Genomic DNA, 16,375 nt, shown 5'->3' on the forward strand with positions numbered 1-16,375 from the left:
AAGAAAGATTTCTTATACAGAAATGAACACTTGGATTTTAGAGTGTATTATAATATGTGCAAATACATGGATTTTTTTTCACAGCATCTTTGATCAATTTAGTAATTTTTTTGTAAAAGCATTCTAGTAATTATGTTAGTGCTTAAATGATAACAATAGAATACTAATAACATTTTAAATTTGTAGAACACTTACAAATTTAATAATAGTAATAATTAGATGATTGTAATAGCCTTTGGTAATTCAGCATATAGTATTCTTTTTTCCCAGGTTTATCGAAATATTATTGACATATGTTTGTTTACATGTGACATGTAAGTTTAAGGTGTACAGCATGGTGATTTGATACATGTATATATTGTGAAATGATTACCACATTAAGGTTAGTTAACACCTACATCCCCTCACATAATTGTCTACTAATGTGTGTGGTGATTTTTTAAGATTTTTCTTTTCAATATAAGATTTTACTTTTAACAGCTTTCAAGTATATAATACAGTACTGTTAATTACAGTTGCCATGCTGTACATTAGATCTCCAGAATTTATTCATCTTATAACTGGAAGTTTGTACCCTTTGACCAACATTTCCCCATTTCCCCCACCTCCCAGCCCCTGGCAACCACCATTCTACTCTGTATTTCTATGAGCTAAACTTCTTTAGATTCCACATGTAAGTGAGAACATATAGTATTTGTCTTTCTCTGTCTGATTTATTTCACTTAGGGTAGTTCCCCCAAGGTACATCCATGTTGTCACAAAAGACAGGATTTTCTTCTTTTTTGTGAATGAATAATATTCATATATATATATATATATATATATATACACACACACACACAGTCATATACATAATAATTCGGATAGTAATGTATGTATATATAGAGTCAGCCCTCCCTATCCTCAGATTCTGCATCCACAGATTCCACATCTGTGGATTGGACCAACAGTGGATCAAAAATATTTGAAAAAAAATTTACAAAAAGTTCCAAAAAACAAAACTTGAATTTGCCACACATCAGCAACTATTTAAATAGCATTTACATTATACTGGGTATTATAAGTAATCTAGAGATGATTTAGAGTAAACAGGAAGATGTAGGTAGGTTATATGCAAATACTAAGACATTTTATGTAAAGGACTTGAGCATCCTTCGATTTTAGTATCCACGGGGGTCCTGGGACCAATCCCCTTTAGGACTGGTACGACTCTACGAGGATTTTTCACTGTGCAGGGGGTTGCACCGCTAACCCCATGTGTTGTTCAAGAGTCAACCGTATACATATATCTCTCACATCTTTTCTATCCATTCATCTGTCAGTGGATCCATAGGTTGTTTCCATGAATTGGCTATTGTAAATAATGTTGAAATGAACATGGGGTGCAAATATCTCTTCTGAGATAATTTCATTTCCTTCAGATATATATTTGGAAGTGGGATTGCTGGATCATATGGTAGTTCTATCTTTAATTTTTTGAGGAACTTCCAGACCATTTTCCATAGCGATTGTACCAATTTACATTTCCACCACAGTACATAAGGCTCCCCTTTCTCCATAGCCTCACCAACACTTGTCTCTTGTCTTTAATGGCCATTCTAATAGGTATGATGTGATATCTCGTGGGTTTGGTTTGCATTTCCCTTATGATTACTGATGTCAAGCATCCTTTCATATACCTGTTGACCATTTATATACCTTCTCTGGAAAAATATCTATTCAACTCCTTTGCCCATTTTTTAAGCTGATTGTTGGGGTGGGTTGTTTAATAATATCCTTTATCTATGTCTTTTCACCCACCACCCATTTGTCAGAAAAACAAAACTGGGGAATTTAAATTTCAGAAAAATAAGCGCTATTGCTTTAGAAAATTATTGTATTAAATTCAGTTGTACTTCTACTTTGACCCAGAAAGCCCTCAATTTACTCAGAGATTACGTTTGAAAAGATCAGAAAAAATAAATTATTAAACAATCCTGAAAAACTAATAATAAAACTAAGTGGTTAATTATTTTTATTTCTCTCTCTCCTCAAACACTCCCCTCCAGGCCCGCCCCCCACACACACACAGAAGGAGGATGAGGAAATTTTGCATAACCAATGAAGGCTATTTCTGGATGCCTTCAGAATATATGCAGGTTGATGACGTAGGTTCTTAATCACTTTAGCAGCATATGACTTTTCTTTGATAGCGCTATATTTTCAAGGTACTCTTACACTTAGCAACTTTAAGGGCTCAAATTGAGCAATGAAAGAATCAAAATACAAAGGGAAAACAGAGAATGGAAAACTCAAAGATGATTAATTTCATCATCTTATAAAATTGTGGGAATTATATACCTTATAGAACTGATGAAAATGATCGGATATTTGTTAAAGCACCCAGCTCAATGCCTGGCACATAGTAACTACTCAAGTACTGCCTAAATCTGAAACACCAAAAACTATGCCAGAACTGGAAGACAAGGAGATTAGGGAAGAGGGAATGAAAAGAAGATAAAAACAAGAAATCCTCTAAAATTTATTAATAGTGGTGGTAAAAAAAAAAAAAAATTAGGGGGAGGGGGCACACAGCCTAGTTCCTGCACATTTCACTCCTCTGAGTTGTAAATAAGAAGATAGAAGGAAATATATTCCAGGTTCAATAGTTTCACACAATAGTCACAAAATTATCCATTCAGTCCAGATAGCTTGATTGTAACCGAAGTGGACTGAGAATAGAAGTAAGAACATAACACATAAGTACTAGGTATCTGAAATTTGAGGAATAGCTACACTCAGTGTTTTTCACTGATCAATACTCAATAGTTTAGAACAGTAGTGAGCTACCTTTTTTGCATGTAGGACAATTCAGGAAAAATAAAAATAAAAATGTTTATAAACCACAAAATTTTTTCATTCACATTTAAGTACTTTTTGAGTAAAATACCCTTATAATGCCTCTTTTATAGAAGAGAACCAATGAAAAAATTAGGTGCTGCTTTTTAAGCAGATAAAATATTCAACTTTGAGAAGAAACAACATGGAGGCAGCTGTACAATATTTTATCCTCGTATTATATCACAGACTGTTGTAAAGTTAGATGGGCCATGAGTTATTCAAGTGGTGTCTCTGACTGAGAGAAAAGAAGGAAGCAAGGAACATTTGTGTTCTAGGTGAAGTTTGGTGCTTTTTTCATAGGTTATATAATATTCTACATGAACTTTTTAACTAAATGATTTCATAAGAATACCTTTTTTCTAATTATAACATTTTAAACCTTAGAGTTAATGTAATCCAGGTAAAATTTTAAAGCCCAAGAAACAGATCCAGAGAGTCTAGTTGAATACTTTGCCATGGTGAGATAGGAACCATAACCCCAATTGTGGCAGAGATTGCTACCTGTCCACTAAAATTTTTCCTTGCTTCTTCTTCAGGAATAGAATAGTATATGGGAAACTGTCTGCCCAGCATTATTGCATTTCCCAGTGTCTTTTACAGTTTGGATATAGCACATGTATAAGTTCTTTTCAAGGGAATGTGAGCCGGCATAATGTTGCCTCTTCCAGGCCAGTGCCTTAAGACCAGAAAAGGAGGCCACACCTCTTCCACATTTTTCTCTCATCTTCTTGCCACCTGCAATCTGAACGTAGCAGCAACAATTCTGATCATTCAGATAAGGACAATACCATAGAGCAACTGTTCTCAGGATGTGGTCCCTGGGACCACTGGAGGTCCCCCAGACCTTTTCAGGGGGTCTGCTTTTTGGTTAATAATAATTTTTAGTAGTAATATCCTACATTATTTGCTATACTCCTTACAAAAATTATAGTATACATAATACTACCTTAAATAGTATCATGAATTTATGTTATATAGAATAATAGAATGCTTAATATAAAATTATTTTAAATTTATAGCTTATACTAAAGAGCAATTGGGCAAACAGTTCCTTTAAACTGTCAAAATTGTGCTTCAGCGCCTAATGTTGCATGAGTTACACAAGATTAGATAGCAGCATCTTCTGTTCTTTTCAGCACACTTGTATATTTTTTATAACTTTGCTTAGATATGAACTAGAGTATTATGGCATTTCAGAATTTCTTCATTTGGCTTTCACATTCATTTACTACATGCCAACATGATCATTTGGTACCTAGTTTTATTTTCCATATATGCTAGGCAATTCAGGCCTATGTAAGATGTAAGAGTTAGCTGAGGTCAAAAATAAAAAGATAAATGGCATGAAAAAGAATATACACATAAGGACTTATACATGCAAACTTAAATCATATTAAAGTTGTATCTCTTATACTGTAAATGAATAATTAAGATAAATATTTTTTTAACTCTGGGAAGTAACACACATACCAAAATTCAAAAAGGAGCTGGAGTTATTTGACCGAACAGAGTCTGCAGGATTGTTTGATGGGGAAGAATTACAGATACCTAGAATCAAAAGAAAAAAATGTAAGGGAAAGAATGGATACAGACTCAGACCACATAATTGTTGAGATTACACATTCCCTCCAAATTAATTAATACTTCCAGATAAACATATCACTGTCAAATGTAACAAAATATAGATGTTTACAAATGGGTTGACACTATAATTTTCTCATTTTTTTGTGCATTTTTTTTTAAGTTTTCTTTTCTTTGCAAACAGATTGTATAATAAACCCAACACTAGAGAGAATCACTAAAGGATTCAGGAATACAATCCATTTTATTGTGAATCAACTTTCTCTGGGATTTACATTTTTGGCTTTCAACTGCATCTTACTTTGCACTCTGATCGCTCTTAAGTACACTTTTAAATAATTTATTCTCCACATTAGCTCAACCGTGGCAAGTCTGTGATAGTTCTTCCTCCATCCTCTACGCCTGGAATATCTTTCTTCACTTTCCAGCCTACTTTTTTCCCATTATGGATGATTCTAGTTAGGCCCAGAATCTCCCCAAAAGCACTGTTATGTTGCTTTGTTTTGCTATTTTAGCTACCTATAGGCAGACTTAAAAATATATTTCTCTTCCCAGCACCTTAATATATTCACGTATCGTTATCCACCCAATTCTGAAAACAATCCATTGAAAACATGGTCCATAGTTTGCACAAGCACTGTCTAGCAGCAAAAAAGGATAATTTCAGGCTTGTATAAACTTTCTAAGAAGCAGTACGTAATTGGGGAGAAATTACTAAATATTCACCTTTTTTTTGTTCTCATCATTTTCAGAATGTAGTGTGAGGACTGCATCTATGTTTGTACACACATACCTAATACTAAGATTCTAGAAAGACCTCCCCCTTCCTGGAGCTACTTGAGTATGAATCACTAGAGTAAATCATGAATTTCAATCAGATTCAGTTAAAATATATATTTATTGAATACCTACTATGTGGCAAGCATTGGGCTAACCACTGATGATAGAGACATGGAAAACAAGTGGGTGAAGGTGAGAAAGTTCAGGAGATAGCAATCATCTCTATACTGCACATGAGCTAAGAGGTATATACATCCTTCAGAAAGAAAACAATTGTCCCAAAAGGGAATACTGGTTTTTTGTAACTGGAGACAAAGATTTTGCATATATGTATAGTGAACTACTATTCTGCATCTAGCTTGTCATAGATACTTTTATCCTGTCTGCTCAGCATTAATTCCTTCTTCTGATAATAGAACTTGAATTTTCCTTTAAGAAACCACCCCTCTCCAATGTTCAATGGCCATACTTCTCGTGGAGCTCATTCAACCCTTAGATGAAGGAGCTGACCTGTGACTAGGGCTGTCAGTTGGTACTTTGCCATGGTCACACCAGTTGTTTAGGTCTGACCTCATTCCTTATTGGTCAGCGTCCACATGTAACAATTGTCGAATGTTAGGTATGACACTATCTTCTTAATCCAAGCATTAAATATACTGGCAATAATTGGTTTAGGTTTAGCCAAGACAATCAGGCCCAATCAACACTAGTCATCAGTCAGGCTGTTGCTTGAGCAACCAGGAAAGAGCTCATTTTTTTCATCATAAACCTGAAATCACATGGTAAAAGCCTGCCTATGAGTGAGCTAACAGAGTGAAACAAAGTTAGGAGATATGGAATGAGACTTTACATCTTTAATTCCATCATTTGAACTCTTGGTCATAAGCTGATAAATTCCCCTTTTCTGCTTAAGCTAAAGTTGGGTTTTCTGTCACTTGCAAATGAAGGATTTCCTAGCAGCTAAAGTTTCCCACCAAAAGTAGGCATCAGGTGTCATAGCTGACAGCTTCAACTCTTGTCACCAACAGCCAGAATGATCTTTTCAAAAGACAGATCATGTAACATCTCTGTCTAAAACTCTTCTGTGACTTCCCATTGGGTCATTAACATGACCCATAAGGATCTAACTACCTCTCATCTCTACCATCTTTTGGACACACGTTACTCCTTTCTCCTCTTAATACCCTGCAGCTATGATGGCTTCCTTTGAGTGCCTACAACACACCAAATTCACACTGTTCTGTTCACCATCACATGCCCACTGCCTTGCAGAATGCCTGGCACATAGGAGGCACTCAACACATATTCATTGAATGAATGAATGAATGAAAGAGCCTGACACCAGGCTTAGATGCTAACTTAAAACAACAGGTGAAGAATCCTAATTTCGTTAAAAGTAGGATCAGTAAGGCATCCAGGCTAAAGGGAGAACATATAGAACCCAGGAGGCATGGACCATCTAGAAGGGGAAGAGAACACATGCAAGTAAAGGCAGATAAGTCTAAAGCTTCAGGATCAACTTTGGGGGCCAGATTTTGTTCTTAATTTAAGGACAGAAGACCAGAGGGTGAAGGCAACTGAGAAATAGAAATTAGAAATAAGTCTCAGAGTCTCAGACAGTCATACCATATCTCACATCTATGCCAACCTAAATCTTCCTGAAGTTTCTGTATCTTTGTTTGATATCCCCAAGACAGAGTTGGAGCTAGAGAAAGAAACTTTTTTGGGTTTGTTTTCTGCTTTTGTTTTAGAGAAAGAAAACTGTAGGGACTTCCCTGGTGGAGCAGTGGTTAAGAATCCGCCTGCCAATTCAGGGGACACGGGTTCCATCCCTGGTCCGGGAAGATCCCACATGCTGAGGAGCAACTAAGCCCGTGCGCCACAACTACTGAAGCCCACGCACCTAAAGCCTGTTCTCCGCAACAAGAGAAGCCACCACAAGGAGAAGCCTGCGCACGGCAACCAAGAGTAGCCCCCGCTCGCCGCAACTAGAGAAAGCCCATATGCAGCAACAAAGACCCAACGCAGCCAAAAATAAATAAATAATTTGAAAAAAAAAAAGAAAACTGGGTGTTTCATAAGCTAAGCTGATCAAATCAATCTTTGGCTAGCTATTCAAGTCACTCATTTCTTTGCTTTTAGCTGTTTTATTTCTTATGTTATATACTATAATTTCTTCTTGCAGTGTTTAAATTCTCTTTTGACTGACTTTAGAGGAAAGAGTATATTTTCCAGTCATGCTTTAGCCCATCATAAGTAAGAAATCAGTTCACTTCAGAGATCAGGTGTGGTGGCAATGAAAGCAGACTAGCACAAGTTTATGGAAAGGGAGATAGAGTGAAAAGAGTAAGATTCAGCTATAAACCTTCTTACTTAGATTATACCTTAAATCAAGTTTTCTCAGTGCTCTTTGTTTCTCCCTACAATACCAGTATAGTACCAAATAGCTGTTTGGTCCTTGATGACTAACCCAATGGATCAAATTTGTAAAAAATATACCACCATGTTTTATATACTTTGTAGTTATAAATAGGATTTCTAAGATAATCAGTTTCCCACAGTTTCAGGAGTCTGGGTTTTGTTTTCATTACAATATAGGAAAAACAGTAAGCAACAGACTTTTATTGCTAATAATACTTGGTAAAAATGGAAATGTGTCAATACTTTGCTTATTTTTTTAAATCAACACATTTGTTTCACAATATGCTTTGCTATGACTACTTTCAAAAAAGTACATCTGAGGTTAGACTGCTGGGAATTTCAAATAACACACTTGTATGACAGCATCTTAGCATGGGTAGAAAATGCCAAACGTCATACTATTATTCCTGTGTATCAGTCAAACTTTCTTTCCCCTTACTCCCTACCTAGTATTAGCATTGTGGAACCTAGCAGAGTACAAGGCCTAGGGGTGATTGTTCTGATACGTAGGACTGTAACAAGGTTCTGTTTAGGAATAATATTGTTCATTTTTTCAGAGTGGTTATATAAGGAAAAATTACATAATATTGAAAGTGGAATGTGTATTCCAAAAATAAGTAAAAGAAACTTACTCTTTTTCATGTTTCGCAAAATTTTCAAACTCTACAAAATGAAGAAAAGGAAAAAGTGAGTTTTTTCCCTGTGAAATCCAAAATACTTCAATCAACTAGAAATATAGATTTCAGTCAAAAGGATTAATTTCTTTAAAAATGGATATCAAATGTACAAAATTATTTTTCTATCTTGCCATTTTTTAATTCAGTGCAAAGTCTCCACTTGATCTTATCTTGCTACATTTTCCACCCATATAAGAATCACACTATTTATTTAGAAGTAGTGCTATTGTTGTGTCAGGGGGAAAGAAGGAGTTCCTACTTGTCTTCTTTACTAGGCGACCATTCCAGGACCCACAATGGCTTCTGAAGATAGCTGTGATACATTGCCGTTCCCATTCAGGCCAAAAAATTTTGCCAGTCATTTTCTGCACTCAGTTTACTGAGGTTCACTTCATACTGTTAACCATGATACTTTCTTCTCCCTCTTTCAGCAAACCCATGTCTTCTGCCTCCTTTATGGTGAAGTCTCTAACTTAACCTCTTCTAGGAATCTACCCAGATTTCTTCTTTTCTTCACATTTCCTCAGGGTGTATGTTTTCAGTTTGTTCCATAGTATTTTACTTTTTGATAATTTTCACGTTGTTTCGTATATAGGCATTCTAGTAGATCAACTGTACTCTTCTCAAGGACATTTAGATGTCCTTTATGACATTTCTATTTTCCTAATACTTAGAAATGTAATCTTCTATATAATAGGTATTTAATACATTTTTTTGAAAAATTTTATTTAGTTTTTAAATATAGATTATTTATAATTCAAAATATCCTAGTAAAAATGCTCCCATCTTTGTTCTCCATCTACCTAGTTTCTGACCCTCCCCCTGCAGGTAACCATTGTTGTTAGTTTTTATGTATCCTTCCAAAGTTACTTATGAATATATAATATAAATATAGATCATATTTTCACCCTTTTAAGCAAAATTTAATAAAATATATAAAAGTATATTGAGAGAGTCCTCATTCTTTTTTCAGCTGCATAGAATTCCATTGTATGCATATACCATTATTTATGATTTATTTAATCAGTTCCCCTAATGATTAACATTTACGTTCCCAACTGTCTACCCTTATAAATAATGGTATAATGAATAACCTGGTATACATTTCATTTCACGTATGAGCAAGCATATTTGTGGGATAAATTCCTAAATGTGGAATTGTTGGGTCAAAAGGTATATGCATTGGTAATTTTGATAGGTATTGCTAAATTGTCCTCCATAGAAGTTATACCACTTACATTACCACCAAGATTGCAAGTGTGTGCTTATTTTCCCATAGCCTGCCTAACAGAGAATGTAGTCAGACTTTGGAATTTGCCCTTCTGAAACATGAAACACAGTATGTGACTGGTTTTAATTCGTATTTCTTTTATTATGAGTGAGGTTGAACATATCAAATGTTTAAAAGTCAGATCATGCACATTTACTTTGAATTATCAGATCATGTATTTTTGCTCACATTTAGGGTTATTATTTTCTATGAATTGCTAAAGAAATATATAATATTAAAGAAATATAGTCCTTTGACTATGATGCCAGTTGCAGATATTTTTTTCTCCAATTTGTTCTTTGTCTTTTGATTTTTAAGGTGATTTTGTTGTTGTTGTTTTACCACGCAGAAATTTTCTGTTTTATTTAGTTAAGTTTATAAATCTCCCTTCTTATGGCTTCTGGATTTTGAATCATAGTTATAAAGCTCATTCCCACTCCCAGGTTATAAAGTAATCTTTCCAGGTTTTTTTAGTACTTTGATGGGTTGGTTTTTTGTTTTTTAGCATTTAAATCTTTTATCCAACTAGAATATATCCTGGTATAGCTGTGAGGTATGGATCCTACCTTTTTATCCCTCTAGGTTGTTATCCAGTTGAACCAACAACAGTGATTAAAACATCCATCTTTATTCCCTGACTTGAAAGGTTCCCTTCATCATATACTAAATTCCTATACATTTTTGGATCTATTTCTGAAGTTTTCCTTCTGCTCTGTTGGTATGTGTTTCTTTTCATACACCAATATCATACCATTTTAATTATTGAGGCTTTACGATGTTTTAATATCTGATAAAGCTACCCTTCTTTCATTGCTTTTACTTTTTTTTTTTTTCGGTTTACTGACTATTCTTGCTCTTTTTTCCCCCCATATGAACTTTGGAATCAATTTGTCTAGTTTCAGGGAAAAAAAGTTGATAGTTTTATTGGGTCTGCTTTAAGTTGTTGGGTTATTTTAAATTTTTGGTTTCCCTCCATTAATTTTGATCGTTGTGAGACCAACAGTGAATATCAATGAAAATATTTAGTCTAATTTTTCATCTTAATGCTGGTGGCCTGGGGTTGGAGTGGCAGGGCTAGGGACACTTTCAGTAATGGAAAGCCTCTGGCATATTTCCATAAACTCTTATCTTCTTTACCTTACTCCTTGTGAAACATTTTCCAGGAGTCTTCAATGTCTGTTTTGAAGATGTTGAATTTTCCATGGTGTTAGGACAGCTAGTAGAATAAGTCTCTATAGGTTGAGTCTGCATACCTAAAAAAAAACGTGTTTTGTTGCATAGCTTCTTAAGCCTTCAGATTGTATACAGGTATATATTCAGTAATTCTTTGCTTGACTTTTTTATGCATTATTTTTATGCATTATTTTATGCATTTTGCAATGCATTATGGGATTTTTAAATGTATTATTTTTATGTTATTTAATCATTCTTTGTACCTTTTCCATTTAGATCCTACTTTATTGTTAACCTTTAATGGTCTCATTTTTATAACTTTTTTGAGAGAAAGCACTGCCACTTACAATCTTCATCAGCAACAAGGAAGGACTCTAAGGTTCTTTCTGGCAGTGGAGGTGGCAGGGAAGAAGAAGGATCTTGGTGTCTATCTATGAAAAGAGTATACAACAAAGCAAAAAAAAATAATTCATCAATTAAAAGTCCTAAGTCAACATCCCTTTTTGAGACAAATATCATATGATATTGCTTATACATGGAATCTAAAAAATGGTGCAAATCAACTTATTCACAAAATACAGAATCACAGATGTAGAAAACAAATTTATGGTCACCAAAGGGGAAGTTGGGGGAGGGATAAATTGGGAGACTGGGATTGACATATACACATTACTATATATAGAATAGATAACTAATAAGGACCTACTGTATAGCACAGGGAACTCTACTCAATACTCTATAATGGCCTATATGGGAAAAGAATCTAAAAAAGAGTGGATATATGTATATGTATAACTGATTCACTTTGCTGTATTCCTGAAACTAACACAACATTGTAAATCAACTATACTCCAATAAAAATTATTTTTAAAAATCCCTTTTTGGTTTTGTATAACCTTTCCAATTTTTCAATATTAACCTACAACAGCCAAATAAAAAATTATCTGAACATTGACTGGAGCCTCAAGAACTTTGTTATTCTAGCTCTTTCACCAATGAGCCTATGCTTCATCACAAACTTGCAGCTCACTTACAAAAGTATTCTTCAAAAGAAATTGAACCTGAATTTAGTCAAGCTTCTAATCTTACTACAATTTTACAGAGAATCCTGGAGATAAAGGAACATGTTAAATAAAACCATGAGGATACAAACAGCTAAATCCAGAATATTAGCAATCTTAAGGACAAATGGCCCATTCCCTCAACAAATAAATGGCATGAGAAAACATAAAAAGAAGAACTGTTACAAACTTTAAAAGGCTTAAGAAACATATAAACCAAAGGCAATGTGCAGACTTTGTTTGAATCCAGCTTCACATAAACCAACTGTAAAAAGACATGTTTGAGACAGTTTGAGAAAATTGAACAAAGTCTGGATATTAGATAATATTAAGGAATTATTATTAATTTTATTAGTGTGATTACTGTTATTATGGTAGATTTAAACTGTGTGTTTGAAAATTTCCATGATAAAGAATTTTAAATAATGGAGCTATTTTCCCATAATGTAAGTCCTAAGACACAAATGGTGTTCTATTGCTGTATGCTTCTCGTTATACAGCGCTAAGTATATTTATATACTTTATTAATGTCTTTTTTTTTTTTAATTTTTTGGCCACACCGTGTGCCAGGTGCCATCTTAGTTCCCTGACCAGGAATCGAACCCGCACCCCCTGCATTGGAAGCGCAAAGTTGTAACCACTGGACTGCCAGAGAAGTCCCTATTAATGTCTTTTGAAAATGAGTATGTGGTTAAGTGCTAGAGTTTTATCTGTCTTTGGTCATTGGGTTTTTCACATCTTAGGACTTACCTATAAAGAAAGTTCTCTTGTTTATTCCTTATATGCTGGGTAATATGCAAAAATTAAGTGCAATACTTATTTCCATCACCTAATACAATAACTGGCATATAGTAGGCATTTGATAAATATTTGATAACTACTCTGAAGTAGCTGATCACCTTCCCGTTTGATTTTAGGAAATATTATGAGACTATAACTTTCAGGTAACGATATCCTGCCAAATACCTTCCCAAAACACCATTTTCATCTTAATACTCCCCTGACGAAGAACCTACAATGTTTATTACTTACTGAATTAAATTTAAATTCTTCTGCCAAGCTTCGTGTGTGATAAAATACACGTAACAAAATTTGCCGTTAATGACATTTAGTACATTCACAGTGATGTGCAATCATCACCACAATCTAGTTCCAAAATTTTAATTGTCCTGAAAAGAAACTCCACACTCATTTAGCAGTCTCTCCCCATTCCCTCCAGATTAGATTGGCAACCACAAATCTGCTTTCTCTATACAGAGATTTGTCTGTTGTGGATATTTCATCTGCCTAGCTTTTAAGTCCTTTGGAATTTTCCCACATTTTATCTATCCAAATTTATTTTCCTTATTTCCCTATAATAGAACCTCTGTTGCAATTAAATTAAACTACTTACCATTTCTCTGTACCCATCATGCTTATTTTTACCTTTGAGTCACTGTTACTCGAATTCCCTCTTTTTTCCTCTATCCATATTCTTAAATTTCTTTCACCTACTCAAGCCTTTCCTAACCACTCCAGTGATACCTTTCTTTATTCCAGATTCCTGGTGATGACAATCAGTGCCACATAGATTTTCACTGAATGGTTCCAAGTGAGTGTTAATTTTGTCTACCCAATTTGAATACATATAGAATCATTAAGCAGCGCCCTTTCTTAAATATTCTGCCTATTCTAACACTGTATAAGGCACACGGAACTTGCTTAGGAAATGTTCATTTAATAATTACCTAATAAAAATTATAATAGGTAACATTTAATGAGAGCTTATTATTTGACAACCACTGTGCTAAAAGCTTTATATGCTTTATCTCACTAGATCCTCACAAAAATCCTCTTAGAAGGGGAGTTCTATTATCCTCATTTTATAAGTGAGAAAAATCGATAAAGTATATAATGTAACCAAGGTCATAGATTTTGATAACTATTGGTAGGCTGGGGATTTGAATGAAAGTCTACCTGACACCAAAGCTCATGCTTTTTAACCTCTATGTTATACTGCTTATTTACGTATTTGAGCAATATGTTAATATGAATAAATGTGTTAAGGGCAACTACTACCTGTTATAATGTATGTAAAGTACCTATCAGTGTTCAAAGGATGTTTGCTGTTGATGTTGTTATTCAATGTATAAAACAAGCAAGAAAGTACTAAGAAGCAGTGACAAGTTAAAGACCTAAGTGACCAGAAATAACTTTTTAGAATCACACTGTTAACAATGATAAAACCAGTAAAATGGAACTGCTGCAAAGTTTTAAGAGATTGTATCTAAAATAGTTTGGGTTTTTTTTTTTTTTAGGGCTATATATCAAGGAGCAGAATTCTAAAATCCTGTCTTCCTTTTGCCCTTGACAAAACAAAACTACTAGCCTAGGAAAACCAGAAATAAATCAATAAATAGTGGAAGCTATTATGGAAACCAAGCCATCTCCTGAGGTGAATTACTCTAAACTTAATGAGCCATTCTTGCAGTACAAATTCTTAGGGATAAATGTCATCTAAAGCCAAAGAAAATTTTTACCTGATTTGGGACTCTGGGGTTTTACACTCTGAAAAAGAAAGAAAATCAAAGTGAAAGAAGAACATGTATAGAAATCTATAAACTCAAAGCAATAAATAGCATTTTAAAATTACATCTCATATACCAATAGAGAGAGTTATGAAATGTTGACCCTATTTTTCCTAATTTATAAATGTGCTGAACTGTGAAGAATCATCCACTCCTACAGTGATTTGTATATGTCATGAATATTGGTCCTAAATTGATCCTTTTTATAGTTATTTCCTTCCTACTCAGAACATTTCCCTGAAAATTTAATTCCAGGTAAGGTTGTTGCCACTGAAATTACTTCATGACACTGAAAAAGTAGTGATTGTTCTTTACTCTGGGAGTTGTTAAGATAAAGACCATTAGCAATAATAGTAACAGTTACTAGCACATTAAAAGTGTAATTTAAGGACTTCCCTGGTGGCGCAGTGGTTAAGAATCCACCTATCAATGCAGAGGACATGGGTTTGAGCCCTTGTCCAGGAAGATCCCACATGCCACGGAGCAACTAAGACCGTGTGGCTACAACTACTGAGCCTGCGCTCTAGAGTTTGCGAGCCACAACTACTGAGCCCGTGAGCCTAGAGCCCATGCCCTGTAACAAGAGAAGCCACCACAATGAGAAGCCCATGCACCACAATGAAGAGTAGCCTTCGCTCGCCGCACCTAGAAAAAGCCCGCATGCAGCAACAAAGACCCAACACAGCTAAAGATAAATAAATAAAATAATTTTTTTTAAATGTGTAATTTAAAAGGTAGGGAATATTTGCCCACCAGCACTGCCCACCAGCACTGTGTTTAAATGTTTTAGTTAATTACTTTTCTGATCTCTGAAATTTTAAGATAGTTGGTTCATGGAATTATATACTAATGAATAACAGATTGTTAAATGTATAGGTTTTTCTTCTAGAAGCAGGGAACATTATTCCAAAAGGTTTATCTTAAATAATATAGACATCTGTTATTTTTTTTAAAAAACTACTCTCTGTGTTATCACAGCTCACAAGAAACAGCCTACCAGATGACTGCTATGAACAAGCAATCTACTTATGAAACAATTATTTTTGCCTTAACTGTCCTTAAAGAATAAAGTCAAATGTTTCTTCTTTCACTGTCTTCCTTGATCACTTCCAACCTGAAGGGATCTCTCACAGTTTCAAAGTTCTTATCTTCCATATGGCACTGATTATATTTGCCTTGTTATAATAAATACAGACAAAAATAAAGACTTGTGTACACATGCTATATCCCCATTACTGAACTATAAGTTTCTTAAGGGCAATAATTGTGTCTTATACATCTTTTTATCCCCCACATCCTCTAGCACATTGTTTTATAAATAGTATCCGCTTAGGATTTACTAAGTGACAGGTGTTTAAAATAAAAGGAAGGGGCTTCCCTGGTGGCGCAGTGGTAAAGAATCTGCCTGCCAGTGCAGGAGACATGAGTTCGAGCCCTGGTCCAGGAAGATCCCACATGCCGCGGAGCAACTAAGCCCGTGCTCCACAACTACTGAGCCTGCACTCTAGAGGCCGCAAGCCACAACTGCTGAGCCTGAGTGTCACAACTACTGAAGCCCGTGTGCCTAGAGCCCACGCTCTGCAACAAGAGAAGCCACTGCAATGAGAAGTCCGCGCACCGCAACGAAGAGTAGCCCCTGCTCACCGCAGCTAGAGAAAAGCCTGCACGCAGCAACAAAGACCCAATGCAGCCAAAAATAAATAAATAAGTAAATTTATGAAAAAATATATATATATAAGGAATAGGACTATAGTCCGTTGAATCCAAGTGAGTAGAATCAGAAAAATGTTATTGACCTTGCTTGGTCTAAGTCTTACTAAATCATCAAATTTCTTTGATTCAGATGTTCTACTACATTCTAGTGATGTTCCAATTTTTACCTTCACAGCTGAAGTTAAAGAGTTGGGAATATCCAGGGGGAATTCTCCTGTAAAAAAAAGTAAATATGTTTCAATTTTAGTGCTG

At 34.8% G+C, this 16,375-nt stretch overlaps 1 protein-coding gene across 2 annotated transcripts in view; it reads right to left on the bottom strand.

Annotated features, from left to right (window-relative positions):
- PTPN22 (protein tyrosine phosphatase non-receptor type 22) overlaps nucleotides 1–16,375 on the bottom strand; it is a 51,214-nt gene that overhangs the window by 1,520 nt on the left and 33,319 nt on the right. Inside the window, exons 15-20 of one of the 2 annotated variants that reach the window (XM_067727311.1) lie at nucleotides 16,291–16,337; nucleotides 14,363–14,390; nucleotides 11,130–11,213; nucleotides 10,747–10,862; nucleotides 8,295–8,325; nucleotides 4,351–4,428 (exon numbers count right to left, since the gene is read on the bottom strand). In XM_067727311.1, coding sequence (XP_067583412.1) covers nucleotides 4,351–4,428; nucleotides 8,295–8,325; nucleotides 10,747–10,862; nucleotides 11,130–11,213; nucleotides 14,363–14,390; nucleotides 16,291–16,337 — 384 coding nt within the window. Of the gene's footprint in view, nucleotides 1–4,350; nucleotides 4,429–8,294; nucleotides 8,326–10,746; nucleotides 10,863–11,129; nucleotides 11,214–14,362; nucleotides 14,391–16,227; nucleotides 16,338–16,375 lie in introns of both variants that reach the window. The other variant, XM_067727310.1, reaches the window with a different exon arrangement.

This window comes from Pseudorca crassidens, chromosome 2, assembly GCF_039906515.1.
Source record: "Pseudorca crassidens isolate mPseCra1 chromosome 2, mPseCra1.hap1, whole genome shotgun sequence".
Taxonomy (NCBI): Eukaryota; Metazoa; Chordata; class Mammalia; order Artiodactyla; family Delphinidae; genus Pseudorca; species Pseudorca crassidens.